This window comes from Schistocerca americana, chromosome X, assembly GCF_021461395.2.
Source record: "Schistocerca americana isolate TAMUIC-IGC-003095 chromosome X, iqSchAmer2.1, whole genome shotgun sequence".
Classification (NCBI taxonomy): Eukaryota; Metazoa; Arthropoda; class Insecta; order Orthoptera; family Acrididae; genus Schistocerca; species Schistocerca americana.
This window is the reverse complement of record NC_060130.1, coordinates 174,181,674-174,203,653: the sequence shown is the minus strand read 5'-3', so window position 1 is coordinate 174,203,653 and position 21,980 is coordinate 174,181,674. Positions and strand designations below refer to the sequence as shown.

General features: G+C 38.2%; 1 protein-coding gene and 1 pseudogene across 6 annotated transcripts in view; one reads left to right on the top strand and one right to left on the bottom strand.

Annotated features, from left to right (window-relative positions):
* The window catches only part of LOC124555039 (ubiquitin carboxyl-terminal hydrolase 15-like), a 185,935-nt gene that overhangs the window by 129,416 nt on the left and 34,539 nt on the right, over nt 1-21,980 (bottom strand). For 5 of the 6 annotated variants that reach the window (XM_047128805.1, XM_047128806.1, XM_047128807.1 and 2 more), the window contains exons 4-5: nt 14,431-14,557; nt 2,222-2,411 (exon numbers count right to left, since the gene is read on the bottom strand). In XM_047128805.1, the coding sequence (XP_046984761.1) occupies nt 2,222-2,411; nt 14,431-14,557 (317 nt within the window). The remainder of the gene's footprint in view (nt 1-2,221; nt 2,412-14,430; nt 14,558-21,980) is intronic. The other variant, XM_047128810.1, reaches the window with a different exon arrangement.
* LOC124557088 lies at nt 16,410-16,527 on the top strand (annotated as a pseudogene).

Sequence of the window (21,980 nt, the reverse complement as noted above, 5' to 3'; positions counted from 1 at the left end):
TCTGAGTTTTGGGTAGTCTTATGATCTGACTTCAAAAATTGCAGAATCGCTTCTTGCTCTGTATAGGATGAACAGATTGTTTTGTTGGAGATCACTTCTATCACTTCCAAAATTAATTTTTATTGGATCATTAAAGAAAATGATAAATGGTTCTAGAAGTTTAAAATCTGTAAAGTTACTATGAAACTCACTGGAAATTTCATCAACAATGCAAGAAAATCTTAAAAATTTTACATCATTGTATTCTTGGTTCAATTCACAGCAACTCCGGAAATGACACAAATTTTCCTTGTTTAGTTGCAATTTAAACAACATAAGTTTACATTGGAATCCATTAACACCTACAAACATATCAGTAAATATGGTGTTCCTTTCCTTTCCAATGCAAATTCAAATTATTTCCATGATTTGCAAAATATGTTAGAAATGCTAATCTTGATAAAAAAATTAAAAAATCCTTTTGAATCTTTTAGCTTAGTTTCAAATTCTGTAGCACCAAGTTTTACCTCTTTGTTCGAAACTTGGAAACTTATTTTTTAAATGGGGGGAAAAAAAAGAGAGAAGCATTTTCCTGCACTCAACTCAGTTTAAGAATTAAGAAGCATTTCAGATCAGCTGCTTCCAAAACCTATTTAAATTTTCAATGAGATAGAGCTCAATTACCTCTTGTATTATATTGATACTTTTCGTTACATCTTTCACTGTGGTCAGCATTCTGACACCCTTCCCACAAAGGGCTTACTGCTGAATAATGCAACGAAAGATAAGCAATTTATTCAGTGTTATCTTAATTCAGCAATGGATCCTTTTTCACTACCAACTATAGTTGAAGCACCCTCAGTACAAACTGCAGAGTATTTTTAAAAAACCACCAATTTTGTCAACAAACTTTTTAACTGCTTTGAAGATAATGAAACCTCTTGTTCTGAGCAATGAAACTACAGTGAGTAATTCTCTGTGAACAGAAAACTCGTCCAATACTACACAAATTAAAATTAGTAGTCGACTAAATTTTGTTCATTCAGTACTCTCATCTACACAAGAAGAATAACGTCTATATTTTGTGTTAAATCATGTAGTTTTTTTTATGCTATGCCTCATGTGAGGAATTCAATTTTTTACAGCGTTTCATGACAATGCGACTGTTTTAAATTGTTTAGCTGCTTCGTCATCACCAAAAGCATTTGCCATTTCTGTCGCACATTTTTTTCGTGAGTACACTGTTGCTCAAGCATTTTTGAGCTTTTGTTTAATTTAAGCATACAGTATAAGATGCAATTAAATTCTTTTTCTTTAAGACTCGATGAGCATGACACGCACGCTCTCTCTCTCTCTCTCTCTCTCTCTCTCTCTCTCTCTCTCTCTCCTCACCCCCCCCCTTTCTCCCCATTCACCAAAGTGCTTCATTCTTCACAAGAGTACTGCTCACGTGGTGCTTCAAGGAGTAAAGAGAGATGTCGAGCAAGATTACTGCCATTGCTTTGAATTCTGTACTTCTTCAGTGCTAATCATTGGCGTTTTTCATACGAACTGTATACGAATAAGTACTTAATCTGGCACTCCTCACCAAAAACATGGTTCTCCAGTACTCTTCCTTTACAATATTCGTAGATCAAGAAAAATCAGAATCAAAACCAGAATAGTAAATAACAATCATATTCAAAATGACAACCTGACCAATAGCCCATTGTTAAAGAGGCTAAATCTGGACAGAACACAGAGCACAGAGCAAGTGGACCAATGAAACAGCAATGCCTCTTCAAAGTAGGGAAGCTAGTGAACATGCAAGAATCTAAGCTTTAAGGAAACAGTCGAAGAGACACTGCCTCACTTGATTGCTGCTAAACAAGAAAACCACAGGCTGTGGAGAGGCCTTGATGACACCATCCAATTAGAGCTGGAGAGCATAACATCCACTGGAACGCAATGACTTGTGAGCCACATTTTGCCAGGTTGTTTTAAACCTTAGAGCCTGACTTCCAGTGGCATTACAAGCACTAACATTATTTCATTATGTCTGTACATTTAAAATAACTCAATTTGAACAGAGAAAACTATGTTAGTTAAATATGACCATAGAATCTTCTTGAACAAACCTTCTTCCATACCAAAATATAGAGCAAAGAAAGAAAAAAGTTCATGAGTGTTACCATACTTTCTCTGAGCACTCACTCTTCAACTTAAACAGTAAGCAGTAATAAAATAAAAAGTAATTCATTACCTCTTTCGGGGGTATTGGGCTGAAAACTTTGTGGCAAGCACTAGAATCTGATTCACATACAACCCTTCTTCATTAACGGTGGAGTTTTCATTCAGTTCAGTATAGTCTTGACTATTGAAACAGGCCATTAGTTTCACAGGTGTAGATGGTGGAATTCTGAATGCCCTTTTCATGAACTCAATAATGTGTGCTGAAATAAAGTGAAAATAAAATGTTCATGTACTCCTCATAACTCACAATTTCATAACATTAACGAATCATTAATTCATTACTGAAACAATGAAACACTGCACCATACACGTGTTTGTTCCCACCCTTGCACCCCCATCATTCTTAGCATGAAGTGTTTCAAGAATTTATTCTCATTGTCAAGTGCAAATATTCACATGAGTATTTCATGTGATGTTTGCATCTGTGTTGCTCAACCTCTGTTGCACTGCAGTCATCTTTTTTTATGTTAAACTTCAATCAGAGAAAATAGGTCTTGGGACATTTTCTACATGCTGACATTAGAAATAGTATACTTTGTCTGTCTACTTACATGTACTGTTCCTCCTCCACTATTTAGAAAACCACACACATGCAAACCATCACTCACCCTGTTTCTTTAGTAAAATGAAAATACGTGACAAAGATAGTATGACTTCACAAAGAGTTTGCATACAGTCTGCAGTGTTATATTTTCTGTGGATTACATTATTTACATAAAGCTATCACTTATAAATTTAATCTTACCATTACTGACTTTTAAATTATTGATTAATCTCCACATTTAATTTAGTTGAAAATATTGAGTAGAGTTTATGAAGAATGAATATATGGAATTTACAGTAGTTATTACAATAATTACTGTAAATTTGCAGTAGTTATTATAACAACAAGTGCAAATTCCATAAATATGTTCATTCTTCATAGATTTTACTCTATATTTGCAACAAAATAGAAAATAAAGCATAACTGATAATTTAGAAGTCTGTAACTGTCAGAAATGGTAAGATAAAATTTATAAGTGACAGCTTTATATAAATAATGCAATCCATGAAAAATGTAACACCACAAACTGTATGCAATCTCTTTGTGAAGCCATACTGTCATAATATCTTTGTAAGATATTTTCATTAAAAACAGTTTGTGTGTATGTGCGTAGTTTTCTGAATAATGGAGGAACAGTACCTGTAAGCAGACAGACGAAAAATACTATTTCTGACATCAGCATGTAGAAAACATTCCAAAATTTATTTTGTCTGGTTTTCGAATTGGAGTTCAACCTCAAAAAACATGACTGCAATGCAACAGAGGTAGAACAACATGAACCACAACACACAAAAAACTAATGTCAATATCTGCATTTGACAATGAGAATAAATTCTAGAAATGTGCCATATTAAGCATGAAAACGTATGTAAATGATGCATTGTTTCAATATTTAAATCACAAATGATCCAATTTCAGGTTTTCCAAGTACGATGCTCATAATGAATGAAATTAAATCATTAATACATAATTATCGGAAAACTTCACAAAAATTTCTGTACAACAATTGCATGAAATAGAAATTAAAAGTGCGACAAGAAGAAAATGCTGTCAGTATCAAAAAAAGTAATAGTACCGAATATTGCTTACACCCTATGAACTTTTCACAGTTCCAGGAAATGCATATAGTTTGGATGGAGTTTGAGATTAAAAAGCTAAATATTTTACTATTCATCTAACACCCTAAGTGCACTTGCAAATACAAGTGTTTGCTCTACATTCATTCAAAAGCAAGATTTACAAATTCTCTGTTCTGAATGGCATTTTTCAACACAGAAATCACAGATAAGACATTTGACAATTTATTTTCAAACTTATATTCTTCATTCAGTTCACAGTATGGGATTCACTTTGTTACATTTATCTAGTTTATTTTATTCTTCCCTATAAACGTTAGAAAATCTTCATTACTCAGACAATTGTGCTCCGATGTCATGAACAGCTTAGGTGCATTTTCCAACAGTTGTCAAGATCTTATATCACACAGTGGTAACACTGTAAGAACTACTTCAGATTTAGGATTTAGAATTCCAAGTTAATACTGACAAAGCCAGTTGTTACAAGGTCCAGCAACACTGAGTAGTTTAAGATTTATATAATGCTGCTGTTTTCTCTAGATCTCTGTTCAACCTTTCAATGGCATTCAATAGCCACGAGATGGAAAACTTGCTTGGATTTCAGAGATAAACTGACGAGCTAGAACGAACAAACACACACACACAAACACACACACACACACACACACACACACACGCACACATACACACACCCCTAAGACCACCCAACATAGTGCCAGCTAGACTGACAGTGCCAATGCTATTTTTCAGCAGGTGGGCTGGTTGTGGTGAGGGTGGGGTGGGTAGAGGGAGGGGGAGAGGGAGGCAGGAGGCTTGGAGACGAACTGGGGGTGGGCAGCTAGCAGCTCTGAGGGAGGCCAATTTGCCAGCTAGGAATGCTGGAGGGAGGGGTGGCAAGTATAGTTTCAGCAGTTGGTGGGAAGTGGCACATGCTGAAGGTGTTGCGGGGACATGAATTGGGAAGGTGTGACAGGACAGAGGAAGGGGAAACTGTTGGGTGGAGGGTGCAGGGACAATGGGCTACTTGAGATCGAAGCCAGGATGATTACGGGAGCAGAGGATGTGTTGTACAGGGTTACTCCCATCTGCGTAGTTCAAAGAAGCTGGTAGTGGAGGGAAGAATCCAGATGGTTTGGGCTGTGAAGCAGCCATTCGAATTGTACATGTTGTGCTCAGCTGCCTATTGTGCCACTGGGTGGTCAACTTTGTTCCTGACAACAGTTTGGCAGTGGCCATTCATCCGGGTGGGCAGCTTGTTGGTAGTCACACACCAACATAAAAGGCTGTGCAGTCTTTGCAGCAGAGTTGGTCTATGACATGGCTGCTTTCACAGGTAGCCCAGCCTCTGATAGGGTAGGATAAGCCTGAGCCTGTGACAAGATTGGAAGAGGTGCTGAATGGGTGGATTGTGCAGGTTTTACACCTTGGTCTGCCACAGGAATACAATCCATCTGGTAAGAGGCTGGGAGTGGGAAGGGTGTAGGGATGGACTAGGATGTTGTGCAGGATCGGTGGGCAATGGAACACCACTTCAGGAGCAGTAGGGAGGATCTTCGGTATGATGTCCTTCATTTCAGGATAGGATAAGAGAGAATCAAAGCCCTGGCAAAGGATATGGTTCAGTTGTTCCAGTCCAGGGTGATACTGGGTGATGAGGGGGGGGGGGGGGGGGGCTTCCTTTGTAGCTGATTCTTGGTGGTGGTGGTGGTGGTGGTGGTGGTAGGAGGAGGATTGGAGGTGTGCGAGGGTATGGCATGGGAAATCTGTTTGTAGACTCCTAACAGTCCAAGTAGCTTTACAGTTTTATTTTGATTTTTGGTTACCTTTGGATTAAAAATTATTTCTTCTGTTTTTGTTTGGTTCATGCACAGCTGATTGGCCTGACATCACTGATTAGTCATTTGCATCATTTCTCTGTTGTTAGCATGTACATTTTGTAAAATCACACCTATGGTTATTAATGTCATGCTGATGACATATAGTATATTTTTACACAGTACATAATGTGAAAAGCCATTAATGTAGACAATTAACAGGAAAGTCCCAACAACAGAGTCTTGGGGTAGTCCTCATTTTTGTTGGGGGCACTGATGATCTCTGCTTATTTGCATACACAAGCTGTAACCTATTACTCAAAAAGATTTGAAAAAACTGAGTGATTTACCTTCTATGCCACAATATTCTAACTTTTTGATGATTTTGCTATGTGACACTGAGTCAAATGCTTTGCTTAAATCAATAAGTGTTCCAGATGTAGGTAGCCTTTTTCCATACATTTCATAAACATAACTCATCAAAGCTTAACTTGCTTTTACAGTTGAGAGATGAGACCTGAATCCAAACTGTTGCTCATTTAAAATTTTGTTGTTTTCAAAATGGCTGTATATCTGTTTATGCATACAATTTTTTGTTATCTTGGGTATGGTTAGTACTATTGAAATGCGTCTGTAGTTACTTGTGAAGTTTTTATCACATTTTTTATGCTTAGGTAATGTAATTGTGAGCTTAAGGCATTCTGGGAAAATTCCTTTTTCTGTTACTCTGTTACACAGTGAAAGAAGTGGCATTTTGATTTCCTTTCCTATATACTTTATGATTAAATTACTGAGCCCAAAATAGTCTTCTGTTTTGGAATTGCTTAGTTTGTGTATCAATTTATGAATTTCATTAAGACAGTAACAGTTAACTGACTTTAAATAAATAACCTTTTTTCTCTCTTTGTCCTTAAATCTATGTCAATATCACCTATAATTATAATTTTATGCTGTTTATATTTGGACAACTGCAATGTTGAAGCATTAATTTTTTTATATAAATACTAGTTCATCAGAACCTGGTGTTTGATAAAATGACACAATTACAATTTTTTGTGTGTGCATTACCATACCAGGTACTACAAATGTACCTTCAAGGCATATTCTACTAATATTGGGAGAGTGCTTAGAAAATGTAGTCCATCAACAAAGGATGGTGGCTTACAAAACACTCGTTCGACCTATACTTGAGTATTGCTCATCAGTGTGGGATCCGTACCAGATCGGTTTGACGGAGGAGATAGAGAAGATCCAAAGAAGAGCGGCGCATTTCGTCACAGGGTTATTTGGTAACCGTGATAGCGTTACGGAGATGTTTAATAAACTCAAGTGGCAGACTCTGCAAGAGAGGCGCTCTGCATCGCGGTGTAGCTTGCTCGCCAGGTTTCGAGAGGGTGCGTTTCTGGATGAGGTATCGAATATATTGCTTCCCCCTACTTATACCTCCCGAGGAGATCACGAATGTAAAATTAGAGAGATTAGAGCGCGCACGGAGGCTTTCAGACAGTCGTTCTTCCCGCGAACCATATGCGACTGGAACAGGAAAGGGAGGTAATGACAGTGGCACGTAAAGTGCTCTCCGCCACACACCGTTGGGTGGCTTGGGAGTATAAATGTAGATGTAGATGTAATCTTCTATGACTGAGTAATGCAAATCAAGACAGCTTTTAAAGTGGATTGAGACCTTACCATGTCACATGCTTGTTACAAGCAAGTAGCTTGTTACAAGCAAATATCCAAGTGGAACAAACATGTCTATTTCAGACTCTTTCACCCATATGTTCACTGATACACAAAACACTGCAGTTGATTTTATGAAGCCAGTATTGCAGTTCATTGACTTCACTTCTAAGAGATTGTACATTTATATGAAGAAGGAGAATACTGTTATTAACACAGAATAGTGTTTTGATTTCACTGTGTCTTGCATGTTCATTTATTTCCACCGGGTGTTCTAAAGCACAGTTACCTGAATGAGTTAGTGTGCTACAGTTTCCTCTTAACATGGTTTCTACCCTTCCTTCCCTCCTTATGATGTTTTCCCTATTTAAAAAAAAAACACGGTACATTAACATGCATGGAAGGACTGTCTTTTAAAACAAGACCGTTCCATTCACGAATTTCATTTATAATCTTGTTTCTCTCTTGACAGAGAAATTTGTTTTCATGGTAATTCTGATGCTCACCATGTTCACTGTACAGACTTTTCTCTAATCGACTAATATCTATTACATTGTATTCCTCATAAGTGGAACATAGTTGTTTGATTTTAATGTTGGTTTTGTGGATCTCTTTGTTAACATGCGAATTAAATATTAGGTCATGTCTGTGAGGTATCATCAAAACAACATTGTTTTTTGTCTTATTTACATCTAAAAAACTTCTCCAAAACCTGTTACACAATTTTTGGCTTCATTATGTGCTACATTGTTTGCACCAGTCACACAAATGAACGAAATCACTGTTCTTCAATATATTCGTATCTCCTGAGACATCTTCAATTGTGTTTTTCATTCTTGCTCTGGGTTTCACAATTCCAGCTGCATGAAAGTCCATATTCACATCCTGTAAAATAATAGCTAGCTTTCTTCAGTGGTTGTCCACTAGCAATAGCAAACTGCATTTCTTTGTCCAGTGAAACTTCCTGGCAGATTAAAACTGTGTGCCCGACCGAGACTCGAACTAGGGACCTTTGCCATTCGCGGGCAAGTGCTCTACCATCTGAGCTACCGAAGCACGACTCACACCCGGTACTCACAGCTTTACTTCTGCCAGTATCTCATCTCCTACCTTCCAAACTTTACAGAAGCTCCTCTGCCAGGAAGTTTCATATCAACACACACTCCGCTGCAGAGTGAATATCTCATTCTGGAATCTTTGTCCAGTGTTTATGACTGCTGCTAACTTTAATTTTACAACTTTCCATTTTGTAACCTTCACACTGGCTGGAATATTTGCTTTCAACATCACAAAGTCATTTCTGTTTTCTGATAGCATGCTAAACCTGTTTTTGCACACAATATTAGTTTCATATAATGAATTTTGTTGAGAGTGCAGCACTTTTTTGTCCACTTTGTTAGGGATTTCTTGAGAAATATGAAGTCTTTGAGTTGTTAACACACTTCTGGCTGTTGATTGCATAGGGAAGTTTTACTGAATTATTTACACACTTTTGGAAGTTATTTACACTGGGAAGAAGGTTTGAATTGTTCATGCACTTATGGCTATTTTTGTCCACTAGTGCACTGTAACCACTTGTACACACGAGTTTCATATCATTTGTTGTTTTCTGTATCACTTTTGAACATGGTAATCTGCTTCTAATACTGCTTGAAGCCTATGTTTGTAACTCATGATTTTCAATTTAAGATTAGTATTTTCTCACCTCGAAATATTAACAACTTCCTGTAGGCTTTTTAAACATTTGTTTGACTTCTCAATTGCACCTTTAAACTTATTGCAATCACTGTTTTTTATAATGTAACTATAACTTTTAGTCATATTGCTATTTCCTGCTTCTACACTTGGCGCTACCTTGGAATGAAAATGCGTGAATGTGTGTGTGTGTGTGTGTGTGTGTGTGTGTGTGTGTGTGTGTGTGTGTCCATCCACTAGCTCATCAAATGATAACTCTAAGAGCTAGCAACCTTTCCTTCTTCTATGTGTGCCTATCGACAACTCAACACTTCAGCTTTTTGGTGAGTAGTCTCCATTAATCCTAAAGTATTTGCATTCTACAAGAACTTTACAACAACTCTTTCAGTGCCATTCCTCATTTATGCTACATCATCTTAATCTCAGTCTTTCTTTATATCTGTTGTTGTTGTATTTGGTCTGAGAACTGAAGTGATGCAGCTCTCAAGACTAGTCTATTGTGTGCAAGACTCATCACTTCTGTATAACTACTGAAATCTACATACATTTGAACCAACTTACTGCAATCAATATTTGGTCACCACAACTTTCACTTAACCCCACCTATCCACCATATACTTCCCACCACTACCAAAATTATTTTTTTTTTATACATGAGGACATGCCCCAACAACCACTCTCTTATTTTAATCAAGTTGTGCCATAAATTTCTTTTCTCTACAATTCAACTCAACATCTTTTCACTATTTACGCTACATACCCATCTAATCCTAAACCTTCTCCTATATAATTTAATTTATTTCATAACTATCATCTTTCCTCTCCCCCCCCCCCATGAACTGATGTCATCCCCTTCTTGCTACTGTCAGTATGCATTTTATGTATCTCTAACTTTAACATCATACGTTATTTTGCTGGCCAAATAACACGACTCATCTACTTTTAATATATCATTCTCCAATCCAATTCCCTCTGATTTGTCCAAGTTAAATTGATACATTACAATATCCTTGTTTTACTTTTGCTGATATCCATCTTATATACTCTTTTCAAAAAAATCCGTTCTGTTCAACTGATCTCCCAAGTTCTTTGCTGTTTCTGACAGGATTATAATGTCATCACCATACATCAACATTCACTGCCTGTTCTATTTCAACAACTCAGATGACAAGCTAGTAACAGAGAAGGGGAGGCTGAAAGGTGATAGGTATATATAGTTGGGCTATATAAAGGAAACAAACTTGAAGGCAATATTATGAAAAGGAAGAGGAAAGACAAATATGAGGTGGTAGATATAACAACGCGAGAAGAATTTAATAGGGGAAATCTGAGAAAGGCTACAACACTGTCACACTTCCTTCTCACCCTATTGCTTCCCTTTCATGCCCTTCAATTCCTGTACCTACAGTCGGGTTTCTGCGCAAGCTATATAGATAGCATGTCACCTTGTATTTTATCTATACTACCTTCAGAAATTCACTGCATGTATTCCAGTGGACACTGTTAAAAACTCTCTCTACATCTCTACACAAAATGGAATCCAAACCAACCCCTCTGCGAGGTCAGCACCTACCAGTCTTTCCACTCTTCAGTAATTAATTTGTGTCATTATTTTGCAGCCATGACTTATTAAACTGATGGTTTGATAATATTCACATTTTTCAATGCCTACCTTCTTTCGAATTGGCATTGTTACATTTTTCTTGATGTCAGAGAGTATTACATACAAAGTCAAATAGTTCTGCCATAGTTGGTTCTCCCAAGGATCTCAATACTTCTGATGGAATCTCATCTACTCCAGGGGCCTTGTCTCCAGTTAGGTCTTGCAGTTTCCTGTCAAACTCTTCTCAAATTACCGCAAGGACCACCTCATCTTCATCTATTTCCTCTTCCTTTTCCATAATATTGTCTTCAAATTGGTTTCCTTTGTATAGCCCTTCTATATATTCCTTCCAGCTTTCAGCCTTCCCTTTTCTGTTTAGTATTGGCTTGTCATCTGAGCATTTGACACTCACACAAACCACTTCTCTTTTCTCCAAAGCCTTCTTTAATTTTCCTATATGCAACACCTGGCTTCATGCATGCTTCTACAGCTTTGCATTTCTACTCTTGCCATTTCTGCTTTGTCATTTTGCAGTTCCTGCCAATCTCATTTTTAGACACCTGTATTTCTTTTTGTGTTCCCATATAACAGTTGTTTAAAATACTACTCCAAATAATGAGAGTACCAAAATTCAGTGTGGTACAAATTTTTGGGACTGTCTGCAAATTACCAGGTGATTTTTCATCCTGAAGTGTACAGCTTGATGAGCATTCAATGTTTCTACAAGAAACATTGTCTGGAGATAGCTTGCAAGAAACAAAAAACATTCTCTGGAGATCCCAGGCAATTTCTTGCAACCTTATCAAAAAAAACTTGGTGAAATCTTTTTGAATGATCAATTTTCTGTTACTATTCAAGACAAGCTTTTAAGTAGTTACTTGTACTGAACTCTGCAACAATCTTTTTGTAGAGGATACCTCGTTAGTATTGACTTGTATGATCAATGGCCCTAGTATTAACATAAGAAGTAATTGATGGCAACTGATAGTCTCTTATAAACAATGAACAGTGCCTTATATGCGATGTTGAGGCACAACACAGCTGAGTGGCTAATGCCTTAATTCGCCTTCTGCTCAGGGATCTATAATACAGGTATGGTTTGTGATTCATTATCTGGTGATAGCTGGCAGGTTCAGACACACTGCATGCCATAGCCCAGTCTATGCACAAGTCACAAAGTGAAACAGTCTCCACCTACGAGTTCTATCACTACTAGACCATTCTGAAACTGGTATCTCTGCTCCCCTGGTATTTTCCATATTTGGAGGTGACTGGCTAAATTACTAAATTTTGTGTATGTTCCACATCCAAACAGCACACAATGTAATTCTGATTAATTTTTTATTGATGGGATTCGGAGTTGTATACACCATTTTGAAAGAGACCATTGTAGCCTATGCAATTTATTCACAAAATCCACTAGTGCAACATTGGGTGGTTGGCCGAATGTAAGTTAAGGCACTAAGCAGTAAGGTCACCAGTACCTCGATCCCAGGGTAGTTCATTCGGAATTAGTGACGTCCACAAAGTATGTGTTCTGATGATGAAAGTACAGAGGAGTGTTAAGACCAAGGCACTGAAGCCAATCCTGATTACAGAGCTGAGAAAGAATTCACAGAGAAGTGTACGGATTGGGCCAGCATGGAGGTCGGAGCAGACTAGAGGTCTCCCAAGGCTCATCCAATAACAGGAAGAGCCCCACCCTGGATCCAAATCCTGACAGCCTGATGGAAGGCAAAGACATTTACGGAGCACAGAATGTCTTCTAGCAGCCAGATTCAGAACAGTGAAAGTGGGAAGGCTAAGAATGTAATGGACATCAGTTGGACCATCACTAATAAAAACAAGGGGAGAGAAATAGGTAAGGCAGCAGGTGGGTGGCCCCATGGCTCTGCATGCAATGGGAGTAGTCCTACTCACACACGTCCCATCACTGTTTCAGTATAGTCAATTCGTTGAAAGATAACCCACTATTCAACAGAGTCTTATCCCTAAAATAGAAAATAAGGTGTGGCAGAAAAGAAGACAAACCGCATCTAAAAGCATTGAAAACGGAGTACGAAAGGGATGAAAGAGTGAGCTTGTCAAGGAGATAGCATCGGGGCCCCCAGATCCAGCATGCAGCCAGAGAGACTCCAATACAAACCCCCCTGCCCTGAAAGCAGCTTCAAACCTTGTACCTGAAAATAAAAACCAATCTCAGGGAGAACCAGTTCAGCCATCCGTGGATCATCTACCAGTATGTGAAGCAAAGAATTTGGAGAGCTACGCATGGAGGGCGAGAAGCAGGGGCCATTCTAAAAGAATATTAGCTACTGTCTACTAGGCTCCACAACTACTATGTGGTGGTGGCTCATTACATAAAATAAGCCCATGAGTTAACCTGGTATGGCCAATGCGGAGGCAACATAGGACAGTGGACTCCTTCTGTAAGGAATGGAAGGAAGAACATTAGCAGTAGCAAGCTTCTTGATAGTGTGGAGTTAATTAGAGGGGACAGTAGCCAGACAGATGTTCTCCCACCTCTTGAGTGAGCAGAGCTCTTGTACACACCTTCAAATCCGCACATTGGATCAACAAACTGAATAGGGATGAGTAATTCCTCCTCCACCCACATCGTTAACCAGTTCATTCCCTGGGATATTCGCATGACTTGAGACACAGAGAAAGACAACCCAGCAATCATTTAATAAAGTGAAGTGCTATAAAAACACTACATGTTCCTGGCAACAAATGGTGTTCCTTACTGGCAGGGGATGCAAAAGCATATCCATGTCTTTAGAACCATCAGTGATACAGATGGTAGCAGCCCAAAACTCCTGAAGAACTGACTGGGGCTACAGACTTTCAGGGCCTTGAAATAGATCGGCACGAATTCATCGCTTCGGCACCAAACACCAGGGAGGGGGCGAGAACACATGGGGAGCACATTCCATGGAGGAGAGGTGGAGATCCTCTGGAGAGGGCAGAAAGGCACATTCCAACCACAAATCCCACCTGACGTTGATAACCTCATACGGGGGAAAAAAAAAAAGGATATGTTGGATGATCAGGGAACTGTCAAATGGTGATACCATCAAAACAGAAGACATAAGATCCCAGCTTCAGGTAGGAGACTGTCTACGGGACTAGTCTGGAAGGAGCCAATGGCCAGTTGAGCTCCACAATGATGGACTGGGTCGAGCTGACCCATGAACCTGGCAACCACAGTCCACTCAGGATGAGACCAGAGCCCAGGAAATACATAGAACAGCAGCACAATTCGCACCCCAGGAGATATGGGCAAAGAAGCAGAGAGCATTAAGCTTTTACATGCAACTATTCTGTAGTAGCGCAATATCAGGTGTATAGTGATTTCCAAGTCGAGTATAGCACTTTTTTTATTTTGACGTTTTCTAAAGCATCAAATTTTCCTGTATTCCACTTCAAATGGCTACATGGCCAAAACTGCAATAGAAGATTTTATGAATAAATGGTTTGAACGGTCAAGGGCAATAATGATGACTTTCACAAACTAATTCAATCTAAAACTATAAAAGTAGTACATGTATCTCACAACAGCTGCAGTGACACAACACAAATAACTAAGAGAAATTAAATAAATTGAACACAGTGAAGCAAAAACTCAATTCATAACGTGCAGAGGTTCTTCGGTTCAGTTGCAGAAATATTTACATAAAATCAACAAAGTGCTCAACAAAAAGCTAAATTATGCAAGTGATTGGTGTTGACTGTTTATTGGATTATAATTTCTTCAGAGGTATGTGAAAGAGCACTAACAATATAGTTGACAATGAAGATGCTTACCCACTGTATCTGATTTGCTGAATTTGTGCGTCAAAATGAAGTCAAAGTCAAAATCTTTGGCAAACTGTAGGTTCAAAAGGTAGATCTCAACTTTATAGCTTTTAGTAAAGGTGCCAAACTCAACAACCTGGAATTAAAGGTCTTTCATGAGTCACAGTGATTCTGGAACTGTAACTGATGTAAATATCATGTTATAGAGGTATTTTCATAATAAAATATTTTACACACAAACTTAGCTCCCAACAATCAGTACATAGCAATTATAAGCTTATATTTTCATTTTTTTCCACAGAGAGGTTTCAAGAATCTTTCATTGGAAACGAAAATAAAGTTAAATGTGAAGCTATCAGAAAAAATTTGCAATGACACACCCAAAACACACACTTCCAGAAACAGAAGGCGAACAATTTGAGCCTCTGGTAATAAATCTCAGAGATAAAGAAATGGTGGGCAAGTGAATACTATATGGACAAAAAGACTTCAAAAAAATAAAACAGAATATGATCTTCAAAGAAACATTACTTTGCATTTGTAGCATCATTTGTGTGTACTATAATTTCTGGACTTTGCATTATACTGAAAATTCAACCCACAAATATATCTGCATTTTGCATTAGTCAATGTGGGATCAGGAAAGTGTTAATTCAGAAATATCGTAAAATATTAATACCAAAATATGATGTGAAAGAAGATGGCTATCAGACAACTATACAGACAGGGACATTGGGGATATGGCTGAAAAACACAAAGAAGCTAGAAAACACAATTTAATCTCTTAAGGACTGTATTGGTTGTAAATGTGGCTCCCTTGAACCCACGAGGAATATGCAGGGGACAGTAGTATATGCCCAGTTCTTCACTTCATACTGGTACTTCAAACTTCATAAGTGGGCTATTGTGGGGTAGCTGGCATCCAATGACCACCTTTGAACTAAGGGAGTATACCATCTGTAGTAATCTCACTGCTGAAGAGGCAATAAACCCAATAAAAGGAAGGAAACAATGAAGCACACACACGCACACTCACACACAATTAAATGTACTGTAACAATAAAATTTGTTGCAAGTCTTTACACACTCAAGTGGAAACAAACCATGTGGTTTCAATGCCTTTATTCTGATAAGCCTTCTTGGTCACAGTGTCAGTTTGATTCTCTCAATTCTCAACTACCTAGTAACTTGTCACACGATCACCATCATCCTTGACTTTGTATGAGAAAAAGATTTATTCGATGGTTGCCTATTGCATGCACATAATGGAACACTAGAAATGCCTTGAGGACAAATGGATTTCACACAGCCTCAGTCTTTCATTACTCCTGTGCCCACCAGGTTGTGTACAGTATTGCACAATATACCATAAATATATTTTAGAAGTATGTCTTAAATGTGTAATGAGAGAAAATAACAGTAACCAATGATCCAAAACTTTAGCATAATCATAAAATGGGAAATTGTACACAGAAAAGTTGAGGAACCACTATGAATAGCCCCCAAGACTTCTCACATACACTGGATTTGTGTTACCTGTTTAGGTAAAGAGTACTCTTTCCTTCAAAGAGCCACGTGATTCAATGATAACAAAAACCAGTTCATTAAACCTTTTTTTTTTACCTTCTGTTGTTAGCAGACATTTACAAAGCAATATCACAAAGACGCCATTAGTCCCATGGAAAACCTAATTGCAGATATGAAACTGAACAATGATCCACACAACTATGAGTACTGTATTTACCCAAATACAAGCCGACCTTTTTTTCTGATTTTTGTGGTGCAGAAATGCGTCTGCAGCTTAATATTCAGGGGCAAAACCAGGAAGTTCTGAAAAATGCTGCTAGGAGCTACCATCAGTAGTTATTTTGTCACAGAAGCTGTTGTGTTGGTGTTCTGGGTATGGTACTGATTGTTAATTATTTTTTTATGATGGGGGACATTCAAATTTACTATTGCCAATTTTTGAATTTAGCATTTTTTCTAATGCCAACAGCCTTGCCACAGTGGTAACACCGGTTCCCATCAGACCACCAAAGTTAAGCGCTGTCGGGCTGGGCTAGCACTTGGATGTTTGACCATCCTGTGTACCGAGTGCTGTTGGCAAGCTGGGTGCACTCAACCCTTGTGAGGAAAACTGAGGAGCTACTTGATTGAGAAGTAGCGGCTCCAGTCTCAGAAACTGATGTACAGCCGGGAGAGCGGTGTGCTAACCACATGCCTTCCATATCCACATCCAGTGACGCCTATAGGCTGAGGATGACATGGTAGCCGGTCGGTACCATTGGGCCTTCATGGCCTGTTCAGGAGGAGTTGAGTTTAGTTTATTTTTTCTAATATTCATAGCAATAAAATTAATCTTTTTATAGACACCATCAAAAGGGACATTTTTAAGAAACTTGCAAAAGCTGGCAAGAAAGGTAAGAAGTTCTAGATTTCGAAAACTTGAGCTCTATTCAGAAGCTATCAGCACATGTCGATGCACGTTGAGCCATTTCTCAATGCTGTCAATATTCATTATGTAACAATAAGTGTTTCACTGTCATAATTTAATTTCATATTCAAGTACAACTAAAGTTCCACATTTGTACATACGTGTCATCACAAGCTTCTGTGAGAGATTTCTACCATTACAGGTGATTGATACGAATCAAAGTATGTTATCCTTACTGTATGCAAAGGGTGAACTTTCCCACTGCAACACTCTCTCTTCCCTCCTCTAACTTCATTTATGTTTTTCCACGAACCCCTAGGCCAATGACAGCAGTGTTCACTACAATGTTTGTACACAGGTACAGTCCGATTTCACCCTTTGTTTCAGTCTACTTTAGCACTTTTGTGAAGTGTCAGGTTTTATTTTACCAAGAGAAGTTAGTTCTCTCACTGAGAAAACATTGATTCATGCTGCAGGTCAGCAATACGGAATCAACAAGAATAACATGAGACGACGAGGACAGCATAAAGAACAACTTTTAACTTGTTTCAGCAACAGAAAGACATTTTCCAGACCAAAACATGGCCACTATTATACATTAGATGTTGTGCTGAATGATTTTGTTGGGGAGCAGTGAAAGAAGTGCTTAACCTTCTGTACAGAAATTATCCAAGTGAAAGCACACAAAGTTGTCAGACAGCAGAAAATGATAAATATCAAAGGAAGCTGCAAGTGGGTTAGCCATATCATGAAACATTGGCAATTTCTCTTCACAGGTGTACTTCAATTGCACAGAAAACTATGAGGAAAAATGTTTTTAATTTCAGTATTTCATAATCACACAGCACACCAAAAATAATTATCTTCTTGGTCCGACAGGTAACTCCATTGTATTCTGATACGTCAACAAGTTACGCAGTACAAGCAAAGGGGAACAAAGGTGTTAGAATATTGTCTGCTGGTGGTGAAAAGCAGTGCATGTCTGCATGCTCGCTTGATCAGCCGATGGCCACCGTTTTTAAATGCAAGACATTATCTAAGTCTGAGGTATTTCCAAAAAAGCATTATTGTGCATGCTAATATAAGTAGCTGGTTCACAGAGGACTTGGTATTAGGGTGGATTACACTTGTATGGCAGTGTCTTTCTGGCGCCTTGCTAGGTCTGCCGAACACGCTTGTACTAGATTCATATGCAGGTCATACTACTCTGGCTGCAAAGAGAAAATTAGTAGAAGGTAGAGCAGGCTTGGCTGTACTTCCAGGAGGGATCATGTCAATTCTACAGCCACTAGAGGTTTGTTTAAACAAACCATTTAAGGACAAACTTAAAAATATGTCCATGCAATGGCTAATGAAAGAAGATAGGCAATTAAAGCCTACAGGGCATTTTAAGCATGCAAGCTTGACTCACGTGTGAGTGTGGATTGAGCAATCTTGGAAATGCATACCAAATAAAACTGTCTATCAAGCATTTAAAAAATTCTGTGTTTCTCATGTTTCTGATGGCACAGAGGACGATGCTCTCTACAAAGAGAGAGTAGCATCAAGCAATTGAGTGACAATGACTCAGAATCATCTGAGTGATGATTAAAAACAGTATGTATACATTTATGATACTAAAATAAAATTTCTGTTCTGTACTTACGCTCTTCATTTCTAAATCAATTTCTTTGTGGATGTATGATGGTATCCAGCCAGTGAGCCTACACTACTACAAATGAGAAAGATGTGGTGTGTGTTCCTTATGTGCATATATTAATCTGACAGTTATTTACACCTTTTTGTTCTATTATGTGTTGTAAATTTGTATTCTTGTTTGCCACATTATTGGGGGCTTCTTCATAGCGAGACTTGCCTGTGATTCAGCAATTCACAGCCTACCTGCAAGTAGTTCTTATTACAGCTGCCTGTATTCTAGGCAGCCATGCCCTATTTTGTTTCTCGAACAACACTGACAGACGTAGGAGACGCTGCAGAAGAAAGATTTTCTGCAATGGTGACAACAACTACAGTTCGCACTTTGTAAAGATCACTTGTGCTGGAAATGCCTCTGTATAGGTAAATCATATTGTTTACAATCTTAAAAAAGTAATCTAATAAAATACTCTGTCTAACCTGTACCAGAGACGATACAAATCAGTCTCTTGAACATGTAGATTGGTCTTTGTCAAATTTATATCCTTTAAATCAAGTGTGATACTCTATCTAGCCAAAATGTAACTTTCTTGGAGTGAAAACACTATATCTCACTGGAGGGGGGAAAAAAAAGGGCTTCGAATGAAAATCATATTATGGAATGACTGACGTATGACTAGAGCATAAGTTGCGGTACAGTCTAGAAGTCTTTGTGACTCCTGTTGCCCTAGTTTCACTCGGAATATTTTGACTGATATAACGAATTCTCAGAGCAGTCAGTGTTTGCAAAGTAACAATAGTTTTAAGTGTCCAACAGGTTAAACTTAATTCCATTCAAATTACTTCGGATAAGTACTATCCCAGCAAATCCCTGAGAGGTTGGGCCACTTTATACTTTACCCATCGTATGATGGGTAAACAAGCCTCGTTTCTGAGGTGCTGCTTGCATTTGGCTAAGTACAGTATTGCCTCACTCACTGTATTGCAGAAAGGATTCTCAAGTATGTCACTGGATGCAAGTGTTGAAAATAGGGCAGCCCGGCATCAGACCAAGACATCAACATCATGCGTTTAGATGGACTACGGTGCTACCTTGGTGTCCCCCCCCCCCCCCCAAACACTGCCAGGTCCTTACCCTCATTGTTATACACCTACCCAGTCACGGTAAATTGACCACCATAAATAAAAAATAATAACAAAGATCTTAACTGTGTCTTCCCAGTTACTATTAAAACATATACACTCCCATCATAGATAACATAGCTCAAACATATCAATAAATACAACAATCCCAAAAATGCAAAAAGGAGTACATCAAAGGGATCATGTGAATTTTACAAGAGAGTGTGGAAAAACATCATCATCACATAAGCTTACTTAAACAAAACAAATAAAGTATCGCAAAACACTGGGTAACACACAAACTTGCTGTTTCATACAAAAATTGAGGGATAAGTAACATACTTCTGAAACAGTGTCAAGGGGGTGGTGCAGGTTTATATATCTCAGAATCTCATGAATCAAGGCAAGATGTATCACATCAGTAAAGAATGACACACTGCACTGTGACTGTTACTAATGTCACTCCATCATATGACTGCCACAGACAAGAAATGTGTGACAATCTCAAGTATCAGAATCTGACCTTCACTGAGTGGGAATGTAATACAATCACTTGTGATTAGGTGCTGGTCAACAGAAATGAACTCCAATCCTCAACAAAGATGAGGAATAGAGGGAGAAAAATAAAAGGAGTCTGCAATAGTGTTTGAATCACCCAGTAAACCTGATGACTTTCTCTTGTTCTGACACTGAAATACCAAATCACTTAGATTTGTCATGTATGCATGGAAATCCTTTCACCGGTGAACATGTCATTAAGCCCATGGTTACACTTCACAAAACACACAAGATATCAATATGTGTGTATTTCCTAAATTTCTATGGGTATGGTAGTGTTGTGCAAAAGTGTTGCATTCACTGCTTTGTTTTATCACTGTTAGATCACAGAGGTTGGCACAAACTAAAGCACATAAACCATTGGTTAAAAGTCTTCAGATATCTCCCACTGCTGGGCTAGGGAGCAAAAAGGCAATAAGTACACAGACATTAGGTTCAAGATACAGTGAAAAGCAAATGAATTAGACACAGTTATCATTTTCAAGACAATGCTCCTGTCACCTCAGTCAATGGTACAGTCTGAGGAAATTTCCCCCTTAATTTTCATGTGCCCAGCTCAACTTCGTTTCTGAGAGACATATGCCCTTGTCTTCACTCCCACCCTTGGGTGTTTCTGATCACTAATCTTTGCTTATTCAGTGACTAAACCAATATATAGCAAATTTTGAACCAATGTGACAGATTTTCAGTTCATCCACAATTTTTACAGAAGAATGATGATGTATCCATTACAGATCATCCTTCTCCTTTCAAATTTTAATCATCACAAATTAGAATCCACCACTCACCTTCTAATATGCTCACCACTCTACTTTTGTGTAACATCTACTGCAGAATGTGTCAGAGATGGCACACTTCAATAACAAATTACAACTGTATGTGCAATACTAGCATTAGCCATCATGCAACCCAAAACAAGCACCAAATTTTAATAAACTATGACAACACCAGTGGTTCATTGTGCATGGTTTGTCTAAAGCTCTGGGTGGAAAAGACTTCAGTGTGCAATAACTGCGATCAAAACACTAATACATGTTAGCCATATTGCATCAATCCCATATTCAATTCGCTGTCTACGTCCAATACATCCTAGATATTTTGAACTGGCCAGTTCATATGTACTATTCCTAAAGCGAACCAGTTCTACTTTCTTTCCTATTCACATGAGATTTGTTATTTTGTAAGACAGAGCTGGTAATTATTATTCAGAAGAGCACACCATAGACTTCATCATGGAGGACATCCAACTTGGCCATGTTCCAGTTCAAAGCAGTACACACTGATACCTCAAAGTGCAAGCATGGAAAGTGATAGTGGAAAATGTCTACATGGGCAGTTGCAACAGCTTACTGTTAACATCATTACATTAATTGATTATGAGGAGGAGAAAGGTGAAATAGCACAATAATGAAAGTAATGAAACATGGTACCAAAGTTGAGTGATTTGGTGGTGTGTAAATTACATTAAGGATATGATGGCAAGCTGAGTGGGATTCAAGTATCTACCACAAAGGAAAAGCAGCAAGGCATATATAAATATGTCATTGACACTATGGATGAACCTGTTTTTATGCAACAATTACTATGATATTATGAACAATACAAGGATACATCAGCTTTGAAGAAACTTCAGAGCTTTGTAGTAAAGAAGTGGTCTTCAAGGCTAGTAAGTAACCTCTGAGAGAGAAACTTTCTGTCTATCTGATCTTGGTAGTAAAAGAGACCAAAATAAGTGAGTAATCAGGTGTAAGCATCTGAATTAAAGCAACCAGTGGTTTATTTTGATGAAATGTGTATTCATACACATCAC